General features: G+C 52.4%; 5 protein-coding genes across 5 annotated transcripts; 3 read left to right on the top strand and 2 right to left on the bottom strand.

Moving 5' to 3' along the window:
* Positions 1-93: 93 nt before the first annotated feature.
* P168DRAFT_148723 (uncharacterized protein) lies at positions 94-428 on the bottom strand. The gene has a single exon (XM_024832786.1). It carries the CDS (start codon positions 390-392, stop codon positions 213-215), a length of 180 nt encoding a protein of 59 aa, XP_024693893.1. The 5' UTR covers positions 393-428; the 3' UTR covers positions 94-212.
* A 6,571-nt stretch (positions 429-6,999) lies between these two features.
* Positions 7,000-8,053, top strand: P168DRAFT_148661 (uncharacterized protein). The gene is made up of 2 exons (XM_024832784.1): positions 7,000-7,092; positions 7,159-8,053. The coding sequence occupies exon 2, from the start codon at positions 7,204-7,206 to the stop codon at positions 7,915-7,917; it is 714 nt and encodes a 237-aa protein (XP_024693892.1). The 5' UTR covers positions 7,000-7,092; positions 7,159-7,203; the 3' UTR covers positions 7,918-8,053.
* Positions 8,054-8,744, top strand: P168DRAFT_148662 (uncharacterized protein). The gene has a single exon (XM_024832785.1). It carries the CDS (start codon positions 8,189-8,191, stop codon positions 8,660-8,662), a length of 474 nt encoding a protein of 157 aa, XP_024693891.1. The 5' UTR covers positions 8,054-8,188; the 3' UTR covers positions 8,663-8,744.
* On the bottom strand, positions 8,745-11,489 carry P168DRAFT_148654 (putative ATP dependent RNA helicase). The gene is made up of 3 exons (XM_024832783.1): positions 10,529-11,489; positions 9,817-10,477; positions 8,745-9,757 (listed from the first exon to the last, which is right to left on the bottom strand). The coding sequence occupies exons 1-3, from the start codon at positions 11,292-11,294 to the stop codon at positions 8,827-8,829; spliced, it is 2,358 nt and encodes a 785-aa protein (XP_024693890.1). The 5' UTR covers positions 11,295-11,489; the 3' UTR covers positions 8,745-8,826.
* Positions 11,490-11,664: 175 nt separating this feature from the next.
* Positions 11,665-20,342, top strand: P168DRAFT_252614 (putative translational activator). Its single transcript, XM_024834339.1, has 9 exons — positions 11,665-11,837; positions 11,912-14,668; positions 14,719-14,913; positions 14,975-18,799; positions 18,885-19,076; positions 19,136-19,291; positions 19,348-19,429; positions 19,482-19,623; positions 19,682-20,342. Exons 1-9 carry the CDS (start codon positions 11,714-11,716, stop codon positions 20,234-20,236), a joined length of 8,028 nt encoding a protein of 2,675 aa, XP_024693889.1. The 5' UTR covers positions 11,665-11,713; the 3' UTR covers positions 20,237-20,342.
* The last annotated feature ends 174 nt before the right edge of the window (positions 20,343-20,516 follow it).

Genomic DNA, 20,516 nt, shown 5'->3' with positions numbered 1-20,516 from the left:
GTGAGTTGTAATTGATTTCCTTTTCTTTTGGTTTCTTTTTTCCAGTTGTAATTACGTCGATCGAATCCTTCGGCCGTCGACCAATGCGCCGTCAATCAAGCATTGACACCTGTGGGCTTGGGCAAATTAACTATCTACGGAGTGGATGGATGGAGATGAGGTCGATTCAAGTTACGGATACTCGGTCATTGATACCAGGCGTCAGCCAGGGTTTACCCGATGTGGGACGACAAATTGACTTCATTCTTCATTGAGTTGATTTGCTGAGCAAAAGAAGTCCAGACAGGAGGGTTATTTGATGTAACAATGCCAATAATGCCAACTCGACACGATGGAGACTCGTGTGGACAGTGATGTAATGTGGATTGGAGGGTTGGACAGATGGCATACATCGAGGTCGATCTAGGTAGTGTGATGGATACGGTGAGACTGGACTGAGCACTGATCAGGCTGTTTGTTTTATTCATTACTTTATAGATAGAATAAAGAAGAAAATAGAATAGAGAATAGAAGTCACGTTGATCGGTGTGAATGGCCTGGCGCAAGGGCGACAAGAAACCAAGGCCTCACCGCTTGTTCTGTAACAGAGATAGACTGGTAGTCAACATTGTATAAACCAAAAACAAAAGAGTGATAGTAAGCCAAAAAATAAAATCAACAAATGATATAACCCTAGACCAGCTGTTCATGCTCGGCTGACGGAGGAAAGAAGAGAGAGAAGAGGGGAATGCAACAGGGAAATGATAGGCCCAGGAACCTTCTTCCTGTAAGAAGATGCAGCAATTGAACCTCTCCCTCGCAAGTGAACCCCTTGCGTGAAGGTGGAGTCGACTAACGATCTAGTTCAACACACAATACCCCACCTTGATTGCCTAACCCCACTTTCTCTCTCTCTCTCTCTCTCTCTCCTTCTCAGTCTGTCGATTGTGTCCGTGAGTCTCTCTTTCCAGAGTCCAAGGCTAGACTGGACGGACACTGACGGGCAACTAGACACGACTAGATCGGGCACGGACCCTGATATACACCCACTTACAGGATCAGAGGACACAGACAGAGGACGGAGACACACCAGATCAGATTATTGGCGGCAAGCGCATTCTTCAGTTGACACGGTCTGGGCTCTCCTGTTGTCCTCGGCGTCCGGGCACGGATGCATTATCCTCCTTCCCATACAGGGAGACACACCTGACAAATAGAACTTTAGTCCTCCGTAGAAATGCCGAAATTCAAAAAATAAAGAAAGAGAAGAAAAGAACAGAAAGATGCCACCTTTCTCCGGATTAGGATATCCCGCAGCATCCCCCATCAACAGACGTGAGTGTATACGGAGTATCCGTACATCCCTTGTCCAGTCTCTCGTGTAGCCGTCACCCTTGTACCCTACCTCGTCATCCACTACTAGGTAGGTACTAAGTAGGTAGACAGACTGAAACCAGTAGAGCTCGAGCTCTGACTAGTGAGTACTCACTAGTCAGTAGACCCAGACAAGTCCAGGATCCATCCATGGTTGAAGACCGACTCCGTGGGCAATGGTCAATCGGGTAATTTGCACAACCCCTCCCCCTCTTCCCAAGTCATGCACATCATCCAGTCAGACCGGACCCTGGTCGTTGATCTACATAAGCTCACCTTGCTGTGCTGGGATCAACCTACGCATGAACTGACATGCTGCCTCTACTTGTGCTTGGTTCTGTGGTTTGAATGGGAGTATGGAGTACATGATGTACTCTTATGATTCTGCATACACACACACACATATATAGATATATGTACATAGACAGGATTGTACCTAACATACTGTCAGCATGTCGACTCGACGAACGGCCAATGTCCCCCAGACTGCACGTCTATCTGGCAGGATAAGCACAGACAAAGTAAAGCAGAGCACGGACACAAGCACAGCACCGCACAGCACAATGCACGGAGCGGTCCGTGTTTCTTTCTTCTGTCTCCGAGACTAACCCCCAAACCAAGCTAACGAGTCGAGAAGAAAGAGAAGAGAAGCTTACCTTACCAGCTCGGGTAACTCCTCCATCAATACCCGCCAGACTAGTATTGGACGGACCATCTGCTCTCAAAGAAAGATCCCTAATAAACGATGATCCATTGCGGCACGGACAGTCCACTATCCACCGTCCAGTGGGACACTCGAACAGAGAGATTATGATCTACATCACCCCCATTCCCACTGTGGGTTGTATTTTTTTATGATTCTTCTACTAACTACGGCGGAGTAAACCACTGACTAGAAAACCAAGTGTCCACCGGTCACACCAACCAGACAAATATCAGATGGAGTGACGCAGGATAGACCAGTCCGCTACCGACGGGCCGACACCCGCAGCCGTCGTACATACGTCCATCATCCATCCAATCCAGGAGATCTTGCGGGGCACGTCCATCCTTCAGTGGGGGGAAAGACAGTAAGAAAAAGAAAGGAAAGCAAAGACAGGAAAGGATGGCTACACGACAGCCAGATGAGACTGAAATCACCAACATCGACGTGCTCGAAAGGGAATCTTCCAAACCCCTTAATATAGATCTTATTATATTTTCATTATAAATACAATTATAGTAAATAATTGAAATAAAAGATCAATAAATAAATAATACTAAAACATCTCCACTAACCATCCCACTAGCAACCGCCCAGCGCCACTAACAGGAGCGGACCGTGTTAGCTCGACGGTTGATGGACAACGGACCACCATGGAATGGAATCATCATCTGGTCCGGGTCGGACGAGGATGCGCTTGCAATGCTGACTGGGGGTAATCACTTCCGGTTGGTTCACTCCATTCGAGTGGAGAGAACTAACTGTCTTTCAAACCCCGTTGTCAATCTTTCCTTCTTTCCCTGTGACGGAGTGGGGCGGATTGGATGATTCTTCAATTCTGGTCAGTAGACTGGACTGACTCATGGAGATTCCGACCAACGTCTTGCATAGGGTAAACTAAAAGAAGGGAAAGGAGGGAAGAAAGAAAAGTAGTCGGAGAAAGAGAATGTACCTGCATCATCGTATCGGGTCCTGCAGCACATCTCCCGAGGATTTAATCTCCTTGACTCCGGTATTCTCCTCCCCGGTATCATCACTCTCACTCACCACATGACATGTTGATTATAATGATGATAATATTATGATAATATGAGATATATACACGAGAAACCGGGCGTGTTGTGCAACCCGCCCGCATCTCCCGCTGGAACCATGTGCGACACTGACAATTTTCCGGCCTCATTCCTCTCTTTCCCCTCATTCTCCCTCTCCACTCCTGACGGTCTGGATGGAAAGATAGTCAGAAGTTGGTTTTGTGAGACTCTGCCAGCGGACTGCAGTCCCACCTAGAATCATCCATCAAAAACACTCAACAAACAAGATAAGACATGCGATGAGAACCTCAATATCCAGGAACTGATCCGACGCTAAAGCCAGCTGAAACGCCAATCTGCTGTCCACCGCATGCGAACCCATCCGTGTTTGGCTCTTCCTGTCGCCCCTTCTTGTCTGATAAAGAAGTCAACTTCTCAATGCGTATCCAAAGAACGAACCTCGTACCGATTCTCGCCCGTTCCATCCTGGTAGGAGACAGGGGTGGAAGTAGACTGGATTCTTGCTAAGGGCGACAAAAAGCCAGCTTACCTAGGGTGTGGAAGCATCGTGGACCAATTGAGTTGGGCTGAGTGGGGAGAAGAAGAGGACTACCAAGTTAGTCGCCCGTGATAGTCAGGCCCCCCTCTCTTTCTCTAACCCCCCGTCAGCGCCTCTCGGATTCAGTGTCAAATCATCATCCGTGGAGGGTGACGGACAGAGGATCTCTGATGAATGGCTAGAGCTGCACGCAGGTCATTAACCTTACATTGCAGGTTCCGTCGTTACCCCGTGCATCGAGATCGACTGCACGATCGGACGGGCCTCTAGGCTCTAGGATGATGGATGGTGGTCTTTCCGTTTTGAGATAGCGGATGGCATCATCACTACTCAGACGTTAATAGTAGTATCTTACTGGCTATTTGCTAGACTGTGCTAATCTCGGCATAGTCCGTGTCTGTCATTCTGGTTCGTCATTGGAAAAGGAAGGAGTCTCTTTCACGATCATAGGCGCTTATCCAGACAATGTGATGATAATGTCGACAGGACAGAAGAGGAATCCCGTATGGAACATCCCAATCTGGAGGGATAGCAGACAGACATCCGAAGACTCAACAATCACTAGTCGGATCACGGACCTCTGCCACTCAGCACAGGGAACCCAGTCTTCGACCTCTCTCGACCTCTCTTCCCAACTCTCATCCTTGAGATAATGCTACTCATTGGTGGACGAAGTGGAGGGGATGGGGAGGAGGAGGAAGAGGAGGAGGAGGGGGATGGATCGACTGGCGGTGGGAACGACCACGTAGCCACCAACCGGGGCCGCCCTGTTTCTTCTTCCTTTCTTTCTTCCTTTCTTTTCCTCTCCTCCTTCTCGATTTCTTTTCTTTCTCACTTTACAGTTAAAGGTAAGAGAAAGAATGTCCCATTACGTATTCTCTCGTTGGAAATTACACGGCTCAACTGAGGAGCCTCCCATCGTTTCTCCAACATGATCGATAGACAAACGGTCTGACCGCAACAACCTCAGATGGCTTGACGGGATGCGACTAAGTTTCAGCTGCAGCGTCCCGTGGTGCATATGCGAGGATCTTCTGGTCATAATTATTGATTATTCTATCTATTACTATTATTATCTGTAGTAGTATTTTACCTGATTCTCCTCTTAGAATCCCTAGCTATAATCCGAGGATTATAACTAGAATACAATCCTTATAACACACCAACACTATCAAATATACGACTTAAATATCAAAAACCATAGTGGAGATGGGCAGAGATGATCGCCATGCAGCGACGCGCGGTTCACCCGTCGGTCTGATCGAGGATGGAACTATCGTATAGTATGTATGTATGTATGTACGTCCATCGCTTATTCTGCATGCTGTAGACGTACGGCGTCCGGCGCCCGCCTCCTCTGTATGTATGTATGTACGTATATACGAATATATGCACCTCTAGACGTGCAGAACAATAGTATCAGCAGCTCTCCTGCACCCATGCCTCGTCTGCTCGCTCGATCGGTACGGAGTACATGTTGTCTCTGTCTCATGTGGATATAGATCTAATTAATTAATCAAACTGATATCACCGCCTCGTTTATTTTTCCCCCTCGGCTGTTTGATGGGAAGGACCGTTGAGTGGCGATGACAATGATAACGTTCGCTTCGAAGTTACCTGAAATAAAGATCATCGTAAATGGTTTAATCAAATCAAATGATTTGAATCAATTCTGAGGAAAAAAGGATCAATCAACCCTCGCGTCCTGTCTTCCTCCCTTCCTACTGACCGCTCCCTCGCCCAGCCTCTGCTCAGCCTGCTTCAGCCTGCTTCAGCCAGCCAGCCCCAACACTACTTCCTGCCTACCTAACTATCTGTGGCGAATGATAGATTCGCTTCGGTGGGAGGTAGGACGGCGTGGGGACTTGTCTGACGCTGGTTTCTCCTTACTTACTGCCTATCTGTCTGCCTACCTATCTATCTTCCTCTGGTTTTTTTGAATTCTGAGGAGGGGAAGAGACTACCTCGAGTTGAGGGGGTTGGATGATGAGCGATGGATAATGGTTAATGAATGGATGGATGGGAATATCTCGTCTGTGAAACACTCAATCCTGCTTTGTATCTCTGGCTCTGGGTACCTAGATACCTCCCTCCTATGTAGGCAAATAATGTACTAATATTGAGAGATATTTCACCTTTTCTCATCTCTTCTCTCATTCTGCTCTCGTACCAATAGTGCAGCAGTAGTTGTAGTAGTCGGTAGTAATAGTATAGTGGTGGCGGCCGTAGCATTTTCTTCCGTTACCACGTACCTATCACCCCCATGTCTCTGTGATTGTGATTGTGACACTCTCAATCTTGCAACAATGTCGTTCTTCAAGTTCTGTGTTGTGCAGTCTATGGCATGATTAATGGATGGTGGATGGATGGTACACACGGCACGGCATTTGTGTGGTTGAGTAACGTTCTTTCTTATTTTTTTATCATTCCATGTGGATTTCATATAGATAAACATATATATGGAGTATATACTAGGTATATATGTACGTGTGTGTATAGGTGTGTACACACCTAGGTTCTCGTAGATGGACGCGGTGATATATATTATGTGGCGCTTCAATATTTACCAGGGTATGGAAAAGAAATACAAGACTGTAGAATATATACCTTCATATATCCAAGTACCACACGATATCTGCAAAAAGCTATGTATGACCAACCCAATCAATCAACCAAGATCCAACCCCATCAAATCACTCCTTCCTCCCTCCCAAGCCCATGTCTATCCTGTCCCATCCAATCCTAAATCCCCAAATATGATCATATCTACATGACAACAAAGAAATATGACATGATATGAAACGAGATATGCAGAAGAAGAAAGAAAAAATCTATGGATTCCGCTTCGCAGCCTGTGTGAATATCTGCTGCCAGATGTCGATCCACTGCCGCTGTTTATAAGACAGCACCTTGTGCGGATCGCGGAACGTCCCGGCTAGGATCTCGCGCATGCGCGCGCTGAGGACCTTCAGTGCGAGCATGGATTTCCAGTCTCGGACGGAGAAGCGGATGCGGTTTGCGTCGATGGAGATTACGCCTGAGTACATCTATTTGGAGTTAATATCATATGGAAATGTGTGCATTTTGGGGGGGCAGGGACAAACCTTGAATTCAACCTCCCCACACAGCAAAGCTATGGCGAAATCGTCCACCGCGCTCGTCTCAAACGCGTTGTAGTTCCGGTTTCGCCCCTGCATGATGTGGTAGTATGATATCCACTTCAGCGATGAGTCTGACTGCTTGTTCACTGATGTCGGGTGCAGCGTCACAGTCTGGTTGTTCGACACGTTGCGCCAGCCCTTGCCCTCGCGCGTGAGCAGCTTCGGGTAGAAGCTCCAGGCGATTACCGAGTTGACGATCGTGTCGTTTGCGCTGTTCACGTCGTATTCCTCTGGGATGGTGAAGAATTGGCGTTGTCGGCCGCCGTAGCGCGATCTGGTCATGTTAGTTACAACAATTCCCCCTCAGTGGCGTCGACAGGAGGGATTCCCCCAACTAACCTGTTCAAGGTAGCCTTCTGGCTTGCGTCTAGCTTCAGCAGTCCTGCGTCTGCGATGGAAACGACGAGCTGCATCTTGACGTCTTCGATGTTCAACAGCGTCTGCGAGTTGAGGAAGCTCTTGCGGCAGAAAGAGTACTCGTTCCCCCCGGCTGTGCTCCGGACGCGTTTCCACACGCAGTATGCATTATACACAGTGAGCAGGTCGGAGTCGCCCCGCCGGAAGGAAAGCCGTGCAAGGTCCTTCTGCGAGTTGGAGCCCATGGTGTTGACGAATGGTGACTTTGAAGAGAGAATGGCAGCAATGCTTAGCGATGCGTCCAGGCACTTGAAAAACGCCCCGTGCACGATCAACTTTCCGAGGAAGACGTCCAGGGGCAGTTTGGCAAGCTGCGAGCCCAATGGGGTCAGGTTCTCCCCGTTGGTCAGCGCCTTAACTTCCTTCAACGCATCGATCGCCCGGCGGATGTTCTTCGACGACGGTGGGTCCAGAGCTTCAAGAAGCGTCTGTTCCACGTCTCCGAGTTTGCAGATCTTGACGCGGAGGACCAGATCCTGGAGAGACAGCCGGAGCATTTCGGGAGTTTGTTGTTCAGGAAGCTGTGGAAGTCAGCGTTATGGACCAACAAGTTCGGTCAACAGCACGTACCACCCTGTCATGCCTGTGTCGAGTAAACAGGTGGAAGCAGATTCCGTTCTGAACACGCCCGGCTCGTCCACGCCGTTGCTTCGCGTTGGCCCGCGAGATGAACGCCTCAACCAACCGTGACAACTGCCGCCTCTCATCAAACCTGATCCCATGTTAGCGGTGTCCATAGGGACATCATTTTTTGTAACTTACCGCATAGTCTTCTCTTTGCCGGTATCAACAACGGCAGTGATGTCGGGAATGGTAATACCTATCTTGGTCAGCGACATGGAATCCCATGGCGATAGAGATACATACCAGTTTCGGCGATGTTCGTGGCAATCACAATCTTCCGAGTGCCTTCAGGCGGCACATTGAAGGCCTTCTCCTGGTCCTCGCTAGCAATTGAGGAATGCAAAGCATGTATGATCCAATTTCTTTGGAAGGTTGGCTCCCCAAGCAAATCGTCGTTGAGCCGGCGAATTTCCGCCATACCGGGCATGAACACCAGGATGGCTTTGCTGTAATGTGTCATTTCAGGCGCAGTAGCGATCTTGATCAACAGTCGCTTGATCAGTTGGTAGTCCATGCGGTATTCGTCGAAATTCAAGACTGTCTCCCGGGTCTGCTTGGAATATCCTTCGAGCGTTGCCAGTGCGCCACCCGTCTGGTCTCCCTGGACGTTTTCCGGCGTCATCTCGTCAACCTCGTCATCGACAGTGGTGTTGGCATCCTCTTCCGACAAGCGATAGTTGGTCATTTCGATGGCATCCTCCAAGTATTTCATCTCGACCGGGAATGTCCGTCCCGGGATGTTCAGCACAGGAACACCGCCAAGGTAAGTCGAGAAGCGCTGGGCGTCGAGAGTGGCGGACATGAGAATTAACTTCAAATCAGGCCTCTTCTGCATCAACCGCCGGAGGACAACGAGCAAGAAATCGCTGTCGATGGTCCGCTCGTGCACCTCATCGAGAACCACATGGGTAATGTCTAGGAAGTCATCAGGCCGCTCTAACATTCTCACTACCACTCCGGTCGTTCTGCCGCAAATTAGTCGAGTGCGTTTGGAAATGGGCACAGGAAAACATACGCATATACCAGCCGTGTGGATTGGCTGACCTTGCTCTCCAGCCGGACCGCAAATCCAATGAAAGACCGGGCCGTTCCCACGTCATTCTTGCTCTCCCCCAACTCCTCACTGACTCGGCGAGCCAACGAAATGGCCGAGATCCTCCGTGGCTCGGTAACATAGATCTTGCACGGACGACCCTGTTGCATCTCGTGCTCGAGGATGAAAGACGGAATCTGCGTACTCTTTCCGCTTCCCGTCTCACTGCAAATGATCAGCGCGTGGTGGGTGTCTAGCATATGCACAATCTCGTCCTTGAAGCTCCAGATCGGAAGGTTCATTCTGCCCTGCATCATGAGCTGGAACGAATGAGTCGATGCCTTATCATCCCAGATCTTCTTCAATAGCGGATCGAAACCAGCGTTTTCTTTGCTGGTCGCTCTTACTGGGGACTGGCCCTTTCTAGGGGTTCCATTCCTCTTTCGGAAGTTAGCCGCCAGCACGATATCGTCTTCGAGTGCACCGTGGTTCTCCTGGACAAGTCCTTTCAGCGTGCGTATGGTAGCCTTGTCCGCCTCGTCTTCCTGCGTCTTCTTTGCGGTGGAGAACTCGGTCCAGAGATCTCGCCATACCGCCGGAATGCGCAGGTATGCCTTGCCTTCTTTGGAGCTTTGAGGAAACAGGACGAACAAAGCAAGCGTCGAGACGAACGACTCCGCTTGCTGGGAAGTCGGTGTTGCAATAGAATCCATGGAGACAAAGGTGGCGTATGAGTTCGAATTGACTGTAGTCGTGTCCCAGACGAAGGGGAAAGGTAGGTCCTGCGGTTTAGACCATCTTACTTCGACCGCCATCCGGTTCAGATGCGATGACGAAGAAAAGTCTTTGTAGATGATTTTGCACCCGGTGTCCCTAAAGTCGTATACCTGTCAGCCTATTCTGCCAGAAAGAAGATGGGCCAGATCCCTAACCTTGCCTTGCATGTCTCCTCCAGAACACGCCGAGGACTCAGACCAGTCCACTTGCCAAAATCACGCGATGTGACAGCCGCGTTGTTGAGCTCTTCTGTAATCACACCAAGTTCCAACACTGGCTCCTCCTCCCCTTGAAACATATCGCCCAGGAGATCCCCAGCTGCCTCGTTATCCTCCGCTGCCGGTGATGCATTGCCCGGTTCGATGGCCTTTTCTTCCTTCTGCTCGTTGGTTTCGGTTTCTTTGGGAGTATTCTTTGCCTCGGGAGCACTGCGCCGGAGGAACGACGCTTCCTTCCTGAGATCGTCGAGCTTCTCCTGCCACCGATACTCCGCCTCCGCACGATCAAACAGTACGTCGTTCAGGATGCTTGCGATTTGGCGCTGGATGCTTGCTATTTGAGGGCCGTCCGCACCCGCCCCAAGGCTTCCCGATGCCCCCTTCTTCCCTTTCTTCGGCTTGTCGAAGACCTCCGGTCGAAGATTATATAGTCGAGTCTGTAACTCCAAGTACTTCGGGAGCAGAGTGTCCGGATCGAGGGAGACATCCGACTCGTAAGGATCAGAAGGAAGTGGCAGCTTCACGTCGTCTTTTGGCTTTGGTGGTTTGCCGCTGTTTTGGGACGGTTTCGGCGCGGAGGTGTTTTCTTGCTCGCGGTCTAAGAGGTCAGCTCATATTCTTCCACGAGAAGCCATCTGTGAAGGTTTACCGGCGATCCAGGAGATATTTCGGTCGGCGTCACTGCGCGATTGGGAATTTGTCTGCGTATATGACGGTAGTTCACGCGGCTCACAGTGCATGGCGAGCCAGTCCAGAGCCTCGTCAAAATTGCAAACCATTTCCCGGTTTGTCGAGATGAAGTTATTGGAATAGTACTGCAGGAGATGTTTCAACGCTTCTTCGACTTTCTCCTGGGGAAATCCAAGCCGGAGGAGCGTCGCCCTCAAGCTCCACAACCTCATATACAGCTCCTCTTCCGAGACGGGCTTCTTCGTAGCATTCGAATCGCGTCCCGACCCCGGACTGAGTTCGGACTCTTCCATCTCGGCCAGTCGAAGGACGGAACTCACAATATCCGCCGGGAGCCACTCCAACAGATTCAATGGAACCGCCTGTTGACGGAAAATCCGCCGTTCGGTCTCCACCTTGGTGACCTGCCGGGCGGCGTCATTTTTACACTTCGACGCATATTTCTCCACCAAGATTTGCAGCTCCGCATCCTCCAAGTGTTTCTCCAGCTCCTCGGGCGAGTAGTTCTGCAGCGAGTGATCCTCTGGCTTCTTCTCCGCCACCGATTGCGTTGCCTCTGCGGGGGTCGGACGATCACTCTCGGAGACGGATTTCGACTCTGCGGTCGACGTCGGGGCGGTCGACTCGGTCGGCGTCGACTTGGGTTTGGACGGAATAGAGACCGTAGCAAAGCCTCGAGCCGGATTGGCGGCGGGCTTCTTCTTCTTCTTATTATTCGGGGGCATGGCTTGTCGGAGAAGGCTTTATTCGTCCCAAAGGCGGGGAATAGAGACGGGAATCGGAGAAAATTCAATGACTTCCTCAACCACCGGAATCCAGCGACGAAAATCCCGGAATGACGCAAACGAAGGAGGGTTGAGGAGAGATGAATGGAAAACACAAGAATCGGTGGTGCAGAGGGAGGTTCGCCATGGGTACAGGGTCCAAGACCTTGAATCAAAATGCGAGATGGCTTGGACGGAGGAGGGGAAAGGACAAGACCACACAAAAGGCGGGAGCTTCTTCTGGCCTTAGGTTCCCCACAACCCGCCCGGCGAAAACTTTTATGACAACATCAGGTCAACCAAACCCAATCGAGTCAACCTCTCTCATTCCTTTCCCTTCGTTTTTGTCTTGCGCCCGACATGCTCCTGTCCTGGACATAATGATGGACGATTTACCATGGGATCAGGTACTATCCGGAGACCTGGAGAGTCTACGTCTCGTGATCTTCTCGAGTTCAACTGCTCGTAGAACGGTGGCTCTTCAGGAACTCCGCGATCGAATCGGTCAGTGTCGACCCCTCTCCCCTCTAGAGCCCGAGATGAAGGACCCTATATGCTGACTGGGTTGTGGTGGATAGGTGCTGAATTATCCCCCGAACTACGCGGATCCCTTATTGCGATTTTATTCAAGACATATCCGCTCTATATCGACCGACCCTCTCGTCATGCCGTCCAACAGTGTCTCCGCCTGCTGCTCCAGGGCCCCATTCCGACTGACGAGCTCAAACACCTCACCCAAAGCCTACAGGCCGAAGCCGCCAAACCGGGCCTAGCGTCGACCTCGGCTTTTGTCCTACTCGAATGGTGCTCCGTCCTGTTGCAGATCCTCCGGGATGACTCTGGAATCCCGCTTGCGACTATCCTGGACTTGATCGTCGTGGATGCGAAGGCGCTGGAAACCTGCCTGGGAGCCGGTCCTAAGCCCGCATTGCGGCAATCGGCGCTGAGGGTGACCCGGCGTGCCCTGCGGGCGGTCTTCTCGTCGAACGTTTGGGGGGAGGATGCGATTCGCCAGTCCGTCCAACGGTTGACCAGCGACTCGGCCACGGGGCAGAAAAACGCACCGTTCCTCGGTGTCATCTCTGGGGTCAGCGCCCGTCTCCCGGATAGGAAGCCCGTTCTGGAGGGGGAAAAGAAGGCCATCATCTCCTTCTACATCAAGGAGCTGGTGGGGTCGAAGTCCGCGCCGCCATCGCATATCGCCAATGCCCTCACCGATTTCTTCGAGTCGTTCGTTACTTATGAGGATATCACGTCGGAAATCATCCCGCCCCTTGAAAAATCGATCTTGCGGTCCCCGGAGGTGGTCTTGAGTGGACTAGTCCCGTCGCTATGCGCCTCGCTGCCCGAGAGTATCGACTTGTCTGAAGTTCTGCACACTCGCCTGTTGAAGCACCTGTTGTCAAGCATGAAGTCGAACAACCCCGCCATCAGACAAGGCGCCATTCAATCGTTCGAATCGCTTCTCGCAAAGTCCAAGGTCGAGAGCCTGCTTCTCAAAATCACAACCGAGGTGATTGGTCCGCTGAAGACCCAGAAGATTACGAATCCGGAGCAGCGGGCGATATATGCTCAAGCGCTTTCCGCCATCTCCCCGTCGGCCGACCTTTCCAAGGAGGTAGTCCAAGGGTTTGTCCCGGTGTTCGCAAAGGAATCTAATGAAGCCACATTAGAGCAGGAGATCAAATCATTCTGCAAGCACCTTGGATTCCTCATCCAGTCCAAGGTGAAGGCGAGCGATGATGTCGTCAGTGCCATTGTCAAGGGTTCGGCTGATAAACGGGTCCCATTCCGCAAGTTGTGGCAGCTCAATGTCGGAGAGACGCTGTGGGATGCCGGTCCTGCCGCCTGGGGCCAGCCCGAGGTGGAGCCTCTTGTCACCAAATTTCTTGCCAAGATGAAGGAACTGTTCAACGAGGTCTTTGCTAACCCCCTACCATCAGCCCAGGGAGGTTCCTTGTCGACGGCGTACGTGTATCTGGCCCTGACAGAACGCGGATCCGCGCTGGCGGGCTTTGATAAGGCTGCCTGGGAGGACTTGGTTTCCCGGTCCATGGCCCTAAACCCGAAGCCGTCTTTCCTCCTGAACCCGAAGGCTTACACAAAGTTGACCTCCCAGGTAGAGATCCAGTGGGTTGTCAGGGCACTTGCCGCCGTAGCAGCCGGGTCGAAATTTGGAAGTGCGGAGGATTCCGCGAAGATTGCTTGGGGTCAGGCGTTCATTTATGCTCTCACTGTCCCGGGGCTCCACACGAACTTCCGGGACGAATCCGCGCGTACACTATCCGATGTGCATAAGAGCAATATAGAAGACATAAGCCATATCATCGTTGATGCTCTGTGGGCTTGGATTCTCTCCGCCAGGACTGGAGAGAGGGAGTCGGCCCCTGTTTCTGCGGGACCGGGGTGTGAGAAATACCTCAACTTGGTCGCGAAGGCGATCTGCCCCCCTGCGCCTAGTCTACCGACATCGGAGAATGCCATCCCCGTCTTGAAGCACCAGCTGGTTCGACTCCTTGTCCTCTGCCGGCCGGAGCTGATCCCGAATGCATCCTGGATTTCCTTGTGTCTGAGGACCGGCACGGACCCGGGCGACCTTGTCCGTGAGCTTGCCGAGGAGTGTATGAAGCAACTGACCGGGTTACAAGAAAACTCCGTCCAGAGCAAGGTGCCCGACATCGATGCTGCGCTATGGGGCGCGGCTGGCGATTTAGCATTTGTGGCGCCGGACACGATGGTCCCTCGCCTTGTTTCTCAGATCCGGGAAGACCTAGATGCCTCGCGTCTGTCCAATTTTTCTGCGACCGATGTGGCCATTGCCCGTACTCCCGAGGGGACCATGTTCGTCGATGTCCTTAGCACCAAGTCGAGCAAGTCTACCTTTGACAAGAACACCAAGGACTACGATATCCTCAAGTGGGAGGAAGAGCTGCGAGCGCAGTTGGCCCAGAAGAAGGGTCAGACGCAGAAGAAACTCAGTCCTGAAGACCAAGGCAAAGTGAAGGCCCAGCTCGCTAAAGAGTCCAAGATCCGCGAGGAGGTCCTGCAGGAGGTTAAGCGGATCGAACGGGGTACTGGGATCATCCAGGGTCTCGCCAATGGGCCGGCGCTTGATGCCGATGGTTGGATCAGCCCTGCGGTTAACTCTCTGCTGTCTCTGGTTCAGGCCGGTGCAGGCTTACTTGTGGGAGACGCTGTGTCCAAAGCGTACATCAAGTGTGCCGAAAAGCTGTCCACCCGCCTGGGTCCCTTGCGATCTTGGGTCGGGATTGCGACTCTACGTGGAATTGGCAAAACGCAGTTGCCACGTGAAATGGAGCTGGAGCCGCTTGGGGGTGAATGTTGCCATGCGTTCATTAACGGCCACCTGCTAACTCTCGCACAGAACTGCTGACAAGGATCCTTTACCGTCTTCGATTTGCTTCCGAGCAACGTCCCCTTGATCTGTCCTCGCTAGCCTACGCTCTTCCCCTGCTTTTCCTGATCCTCGAACGTAATGGAATTGAGGAACAAAAAGGAGAGGAGGAAGGAGAGCAGGTGCTACTTGCGATCGAGATCATCTCTTTCCATTCTAGCTCATGTGAGTAAATATAGCTACCGTTCTGTGCCAGGAATCTTCCGGTTCTAACAGGGGTCTATAGTTTCCGACGAGCGTCTCCCCCGCGAGGAGGTCCTTGATACACTGCTCAAATCGATGCAGAAGTACACCCAGCACTACAAGCTCATCAAGGACACCCTATCCGATTTCTGTCGCTCGATCTCTCCCAACATCTCCAAGAATGAACTTGACGTGCTACTGAAGAGCTCGATCGTCCCCGACGTATCTGTTCGGACGGCAGTATTGCAAGTCATCGAGGATGAAATCGACCTGACCGATCTTGATTTCTCCGAGCACATCTGGCTCGAGTGCCATGACCATGTCGAAGAGAATGCCGAGATCGCCGATACTATCTGGGAAGATAATGCTCTGGAGGTTGACGAGTCTTCTTACGCAAAGATCATTCCCTACCTTTCTTCCCAGGACCCCCAGCTCCGAGGCGCTGCTGCACGCGCGCTGGCGCACGCCATTGACTTCAACCCCTCTGTCTTCACCGATATTGTCTCCGAATTACAGGCAAACTACGCGGAAGATGTTAGGCCCAAGGACCCCGGCAAAGACAAGTACGGAATGCCGCTCAAGGCCGACATGACAGATCACTGGGTGCCCCGGAGCGGTGTTGCTCTTGCCTTTGGTGCTATGACCAATAAATTCGAGGGCGAGCAGATCGTTTCATTCATTCGGTTCTTGATCGAGAGAGGCCCGCTGATTGACAGAAGTTCGGTGGTGAGAGCGCAGATGGCCGAGAGTGGCAAGTCTGTCATTGCGGCCCGCGGCCAAGAAAAGGTCGAAGAGCTGATGAAGCTCTTGGAAACGACTTTGGAAACCTCAGACAAGGGAAGCGAGACGTCTGATCTGCTTAATGAAGCTGTGGTAGTCCTTTACGGTTCTCTCGCGCAGCATCTCAAGGCGGATGACCCGCGGCTGCAAATCGTCATCAAGAGACTGCTTGCTACCTTGCCCACTCCCTCCGAGTCGGTTCAGTCCGCTGTTTCCGAATGCCTGCCGCCTCTCATCAGGCTTTCTGGTCCTCAAAGCGGTTCGTACGTTCAGGAGATGTTGGATCAGCTCCTCCACTCGAAGAAGTATGCTACTCAACGCGGTGCCGCCTATGGGCTTGCTGGCATTGTCAGTGGCCGGGGTATCTCTACTTTGAGAGAATTCCGGATCTTGGCCCATCTCCAAGACGCTACGGAGAACAAGAAAGAGCCCCATCAAAGACAAGGCGCCCTGCTGGCATTTGAACTGTTTGCCACTATTCTCGGCCGCATTTTCGAGCCCTACGTCATCAAGATTGTGCCGCAGCTTCTGGCCAGTTTTGGAGATGTCAATGCTGACGTCCGTGACGCCTGTCTTGATGCAGCCAAGGCTTGCTTTTCGAGTCTCAGCTCGTACGGTGTGAAGCAAATTCTCCCTACACTCCTCGACGGTCTTGACGATACGCAGTGGCGCAGTCAGAAGGGAGCTTGCGACTTGCTAGGAGCCATGGCTTACCTTGATCCTCAGCAGCTGGCACAAAGTCTGCCAGCCATCATTCCCCCTCTCACGGTCGTCCTCAACGATACCCACAAGGAGGTGCGCAACGCCGCAAACCGCAGTTTGCAGCGGTTCGGTGAGGTCATCAGCAATCCCGAAGTGAAGAGCCTGGTTGGTGTGCTTCTGAAGGCTCTGAGCGACCCGACTAAGTATACGGACGAGGCTCTCGACTCGCTTATCAAGGTGTCGTTTGTTCACTATCTGGATGCACCCTCTCTCGCTCTTGTCGTTCGCATTCTTGAGCGTGGCCTCGGTGACCGCTCGAATACGAAGCGGAAATCTGCTCAGATCATTGGAAGCTTGGCTCATCTTACCGAGCGCAAGGATCTTATTTCGCACCTGCCGATCGTTGTCTCTGGCTTGCAGCTGGCTATCATCGATCCGGTGCCGACAACCCGTGCTACCGCATCCAGAGCCCTTGGCTCACTTATCGAGAAGCTTGGAGAGGATGCTCTGCCTGATCTGATCCCCAACCTGATGGCCACTCTCAAATCTGATACTGGCGCTGGTGACAGACTGGGATCCGCCCAGGCCCTCTCCGAGGTTCTGGCAGGCCTGGGTACCACCAGACTCGAGGAGACGCTGCCCACCATCTTGCAGAATGTGTCCAGCTCGAAGGCGGCTGTTCGCGAAGGCTTCATGACTCTCTTCATCTTCCTTCCTGCTTGTTTCGGAAACAGCTTCTCTGCCTACCTCAGCAAGATCATTCCTCCCATCCTCGCAGGATTGGCTGATGACGTTGACTCGATTCGCGAGACGTCCCTCAAAGCTGGTCGTCTGCTGGTCAAGAACTTCTCCTCCAAGGCTATCGATCTTCTCCTTCCCGAGCTGGAGCGTGGTCTTGCCGACGACAGCTACCGTATCCGTCTCAGCTCGGTTGAGTTGGTTGGCGATCTGCTGTTCAGTCTTACTGGTATTACGGCTGCGGCCGATGCTGAAGAGGAGGCGGAGGAGGCCCACCAGGCCGGCCAGTCTCTGCTCGAAGTCCTTGGAGAAGAGAAGCGAAACAAGGTCTTGTCCGCTCTGTTCATCTGCCGCTGCGATACTTCGGGTCTTGTCAGGAGCGCAGCCATGGCCGTTTGGAAATCGCTTGTTGCTTCTCCCAGAACGCTCAAGGAGATGGTGCCCACTCTGTCGCAGTTCATCATCCGGCGCCTTGGATCCTCGAACATGGAGCACAAGGTCATTGCCAGCAACGCTCTTGGAGATCTCATCAAGAAGGCTGGAGAGTCTGTCCTCTCGACTCTGCTGCCTACCCTCGAAGAGGGCCTTCAATCGTCTCCGGATGTGGATGTCAGACAAGGTATTTGCATTGCTCTGAGGGAGCTTATCACTTCGGCGACGCCCGACGCGCTCGAGGATTTCGAGAAGGTGCTTATCTCGACCGTTCGGGTGGCTCTTGTGGATTCGAGCGAGGATGTGCGTGAGGCCGCGGCTGAAGCGTTTGACGCGCTGCAGCAAATCTTGGGTAAGAGGGCTGTTGACCAGGTCCTTCCTTATCTGCTTCATCTCCTGAGAAACGACCAGGATGCCGAGCAGGCGTTGTCGGCACTCTTGACGCTTCTCACCGAGCAGACGCGCGCCAACATCATCCTTCCCAACCTCATCCCGACTCTTCTCGTTTCTCCGATTTCCACCTTCAACGCCAAGGCCCTCGCCTCGTTGTCCCAGGTGGCAGGCTCCGCCATCTCGCGCAAGCTGCCTACGATCATCAATGCTTTGATGGACAATATCCTGTCTACTACCGACGAGGAACATCGGGAGGAATTGACCAACGCGCTAGATACTGTCTTGGTGTCTATTGATGAATACGATGGACTCAACGCCATGATGAACGGCATGCTGACCTTGATGAAGCACGATGATCACCGTCGTCGTGCCCGTGCCGCCTTGCACCTCAACAAGTTCTTCTCTGATGCCGGAATCGACTACTCCAGATACCATCAAGACTTGATCCGCGCCTTCCTGATTTCCTTCGACGACAGCGACAAGGAAGTCGTGAAGGCCGCCTGGACTGCTCTCAGCGGACTCACCTCCCATCTGCGCAAGGAGGAAATGGAAGTGCTAGTTGCCCCCACCCGACAGGTGCTTCGGAGTGTGGGAGTACCAGGAGCGGACCTGGCAGGTTTCAGTCTGCCCAAGGGCATCAATGCCATTCTGCCGATCTTCCTGCAGGGTCTTCTCAATGGCAGCATCGACCAGCGTACGCAGGCGGCTCTTGCCATCGGCGATATCGTCGACCGTACCAACGCGAACTCGCTGAAGATGTTCGTGACTCAAATTACTGGTCCCCTCATCCGTGTGGTATCCGAACGGTCGACGGATCTTAAGTGTACGTTGTTTCGTCTTTCTCCACGCTTATCCATCCCTGCATATCTATGTTATGATCGGTTCATCAGACTGACTGGCTCGAATAGGCGCCATCTTCTTCACGCTCAACAAGCTCTTGGAGAAGATCCCAATGGCTGTCAAGCCTTTCCTCCCGCAGCTGCAACGAACCTTTGCTCGTGGTCTTGCCGATACGTCTAGCGAGACCCTGCGTAACAGGGCTGCCAAGGGTCTTGGAATCTTGATCACGCTGACGCCCAGAGTTGATCCTCTAATTGCCGGTATGTGCTGGGTCTATCGTTACATGGGACGATTGGGTTGATACTGATATCGTGATTAGAGCTTATTACCGGTACGAAGACCGCGGATATCGGCGTGAAGAACGCCATGATGAAGGCCCTTCAGGAAGTGGTTGGCAAGGCTGGCGCCAACATGAGCGAAGCGTCCAAGAACTCCATTCTCGCGCTCATTGGCGATGATGCGAGCGACAAGACTGGTAAGACTTCCCGGGACCTTGCGGTCTGCTTGCCCATATACTGACATTGAAAATAGACGGTGTTTCCATGACCAATGCCAAACTCCTGGGTGCACTGGTCAAGGTTCTTCCCCCGGCTACTGCCGGCCCACTTATCAAGTAAGCTCGTCTCGATGGATGTTTGTTGTATTGTTGCTAATATTTCTCCCAGGAGCCGAGTCCTGACGTCGAACTTCTCTCATGCGTCTATTCTGGGGCTCAACGGCTTGCTTGTCGAGTCCCCGACGTCCCTGACCGAACACTTTGCCGCGGAAACGCTATCGGTCATCTGCCAGGCTGTGACCAACAAGGACGTAAGTAATCGACCTGGTCCAATACATACGAAATAAGTGGTTCTAACTTGCGCAACAGCCCTTCATCTCCGACAACGCAGTCCTTGCTGCGGGCAAGTATCTACTGACGGACGATGAACACCGGACCTTCGAAACGAACAAGACTCTCTTCGAGGCGCTGGCCCCATGCATCCAGCCCGGCACGGCCTCTGACACCCGCCGACTGACACTGGTGGTGATCCGCACGGTCAGCCGACTCCATCCGGAGTTGACCCGTCCCCATCTGCACCTGCTTGCCCCGCCCATCTTCGCCAGCGTTCGCGACCCAGTCATCCCCGTCAAGCTGGCCGCGGAAGCAGCCTTCCTGACCATCTTCTCGGTGGTCGAGTCCGAGACGGCGGTGTTCGACAAGTACATGGCCGGCCCTGGATCCGAGCTTCCCCCTGGTCCCAAGCGCAGCATGTCCGACTACTTCAAGCGCGTTGCGATCCGTCTCGCCAGCCAAGCCCGCGAACGCAAGGAAGCCGAAGGCGGCCAAGGCGGTCTCGGACTGTCGGTGGATGAAGTGGAGGATGAGAAGGAATTGTGGAGCATTGGGAAGGTCGACATGGGAGAGTCCTCGTTTGATGAATGAGTGGTGAATGTTGGATGATGTAGATACCTTTTTTTGATCTCATGGGTCGACGATGATTTTTCTTATTTATGATTATATTGAAAAGTTGATATGTTTTTTTTGGTTAGACACCCTGTTATACTGTACTCGTTTGATATCTACTTGATCGGGTTATCTATCTAGATCATCGCATCGCGTCCTGACCCACTCTTGGCCCTTGTTTGAGCCTGAATCTGCTGGCCGGTGTTATTGCCTGAGGCATGTATATAACGTCATGTGATCTCGGAAGCGGAGGACTGTC

Source organism: Aspergillus campestris, assembly GCF_002847485.1.
Source record: "Aspergillus campestris IBT 28561 chromosome Unknown P168scaffold_5, whole genome shotgun sequence".
Taxonomy (NCBI): Eukaryota; Fungi; Ascomycota; class Eurotiomycetes; order Eurotiales; family Aspergillaceae; genus Aspergillus; species Aspergillus campestris.
This window is presented reverse-complemented; position numbering and strand designations above follow the sequence as displayed.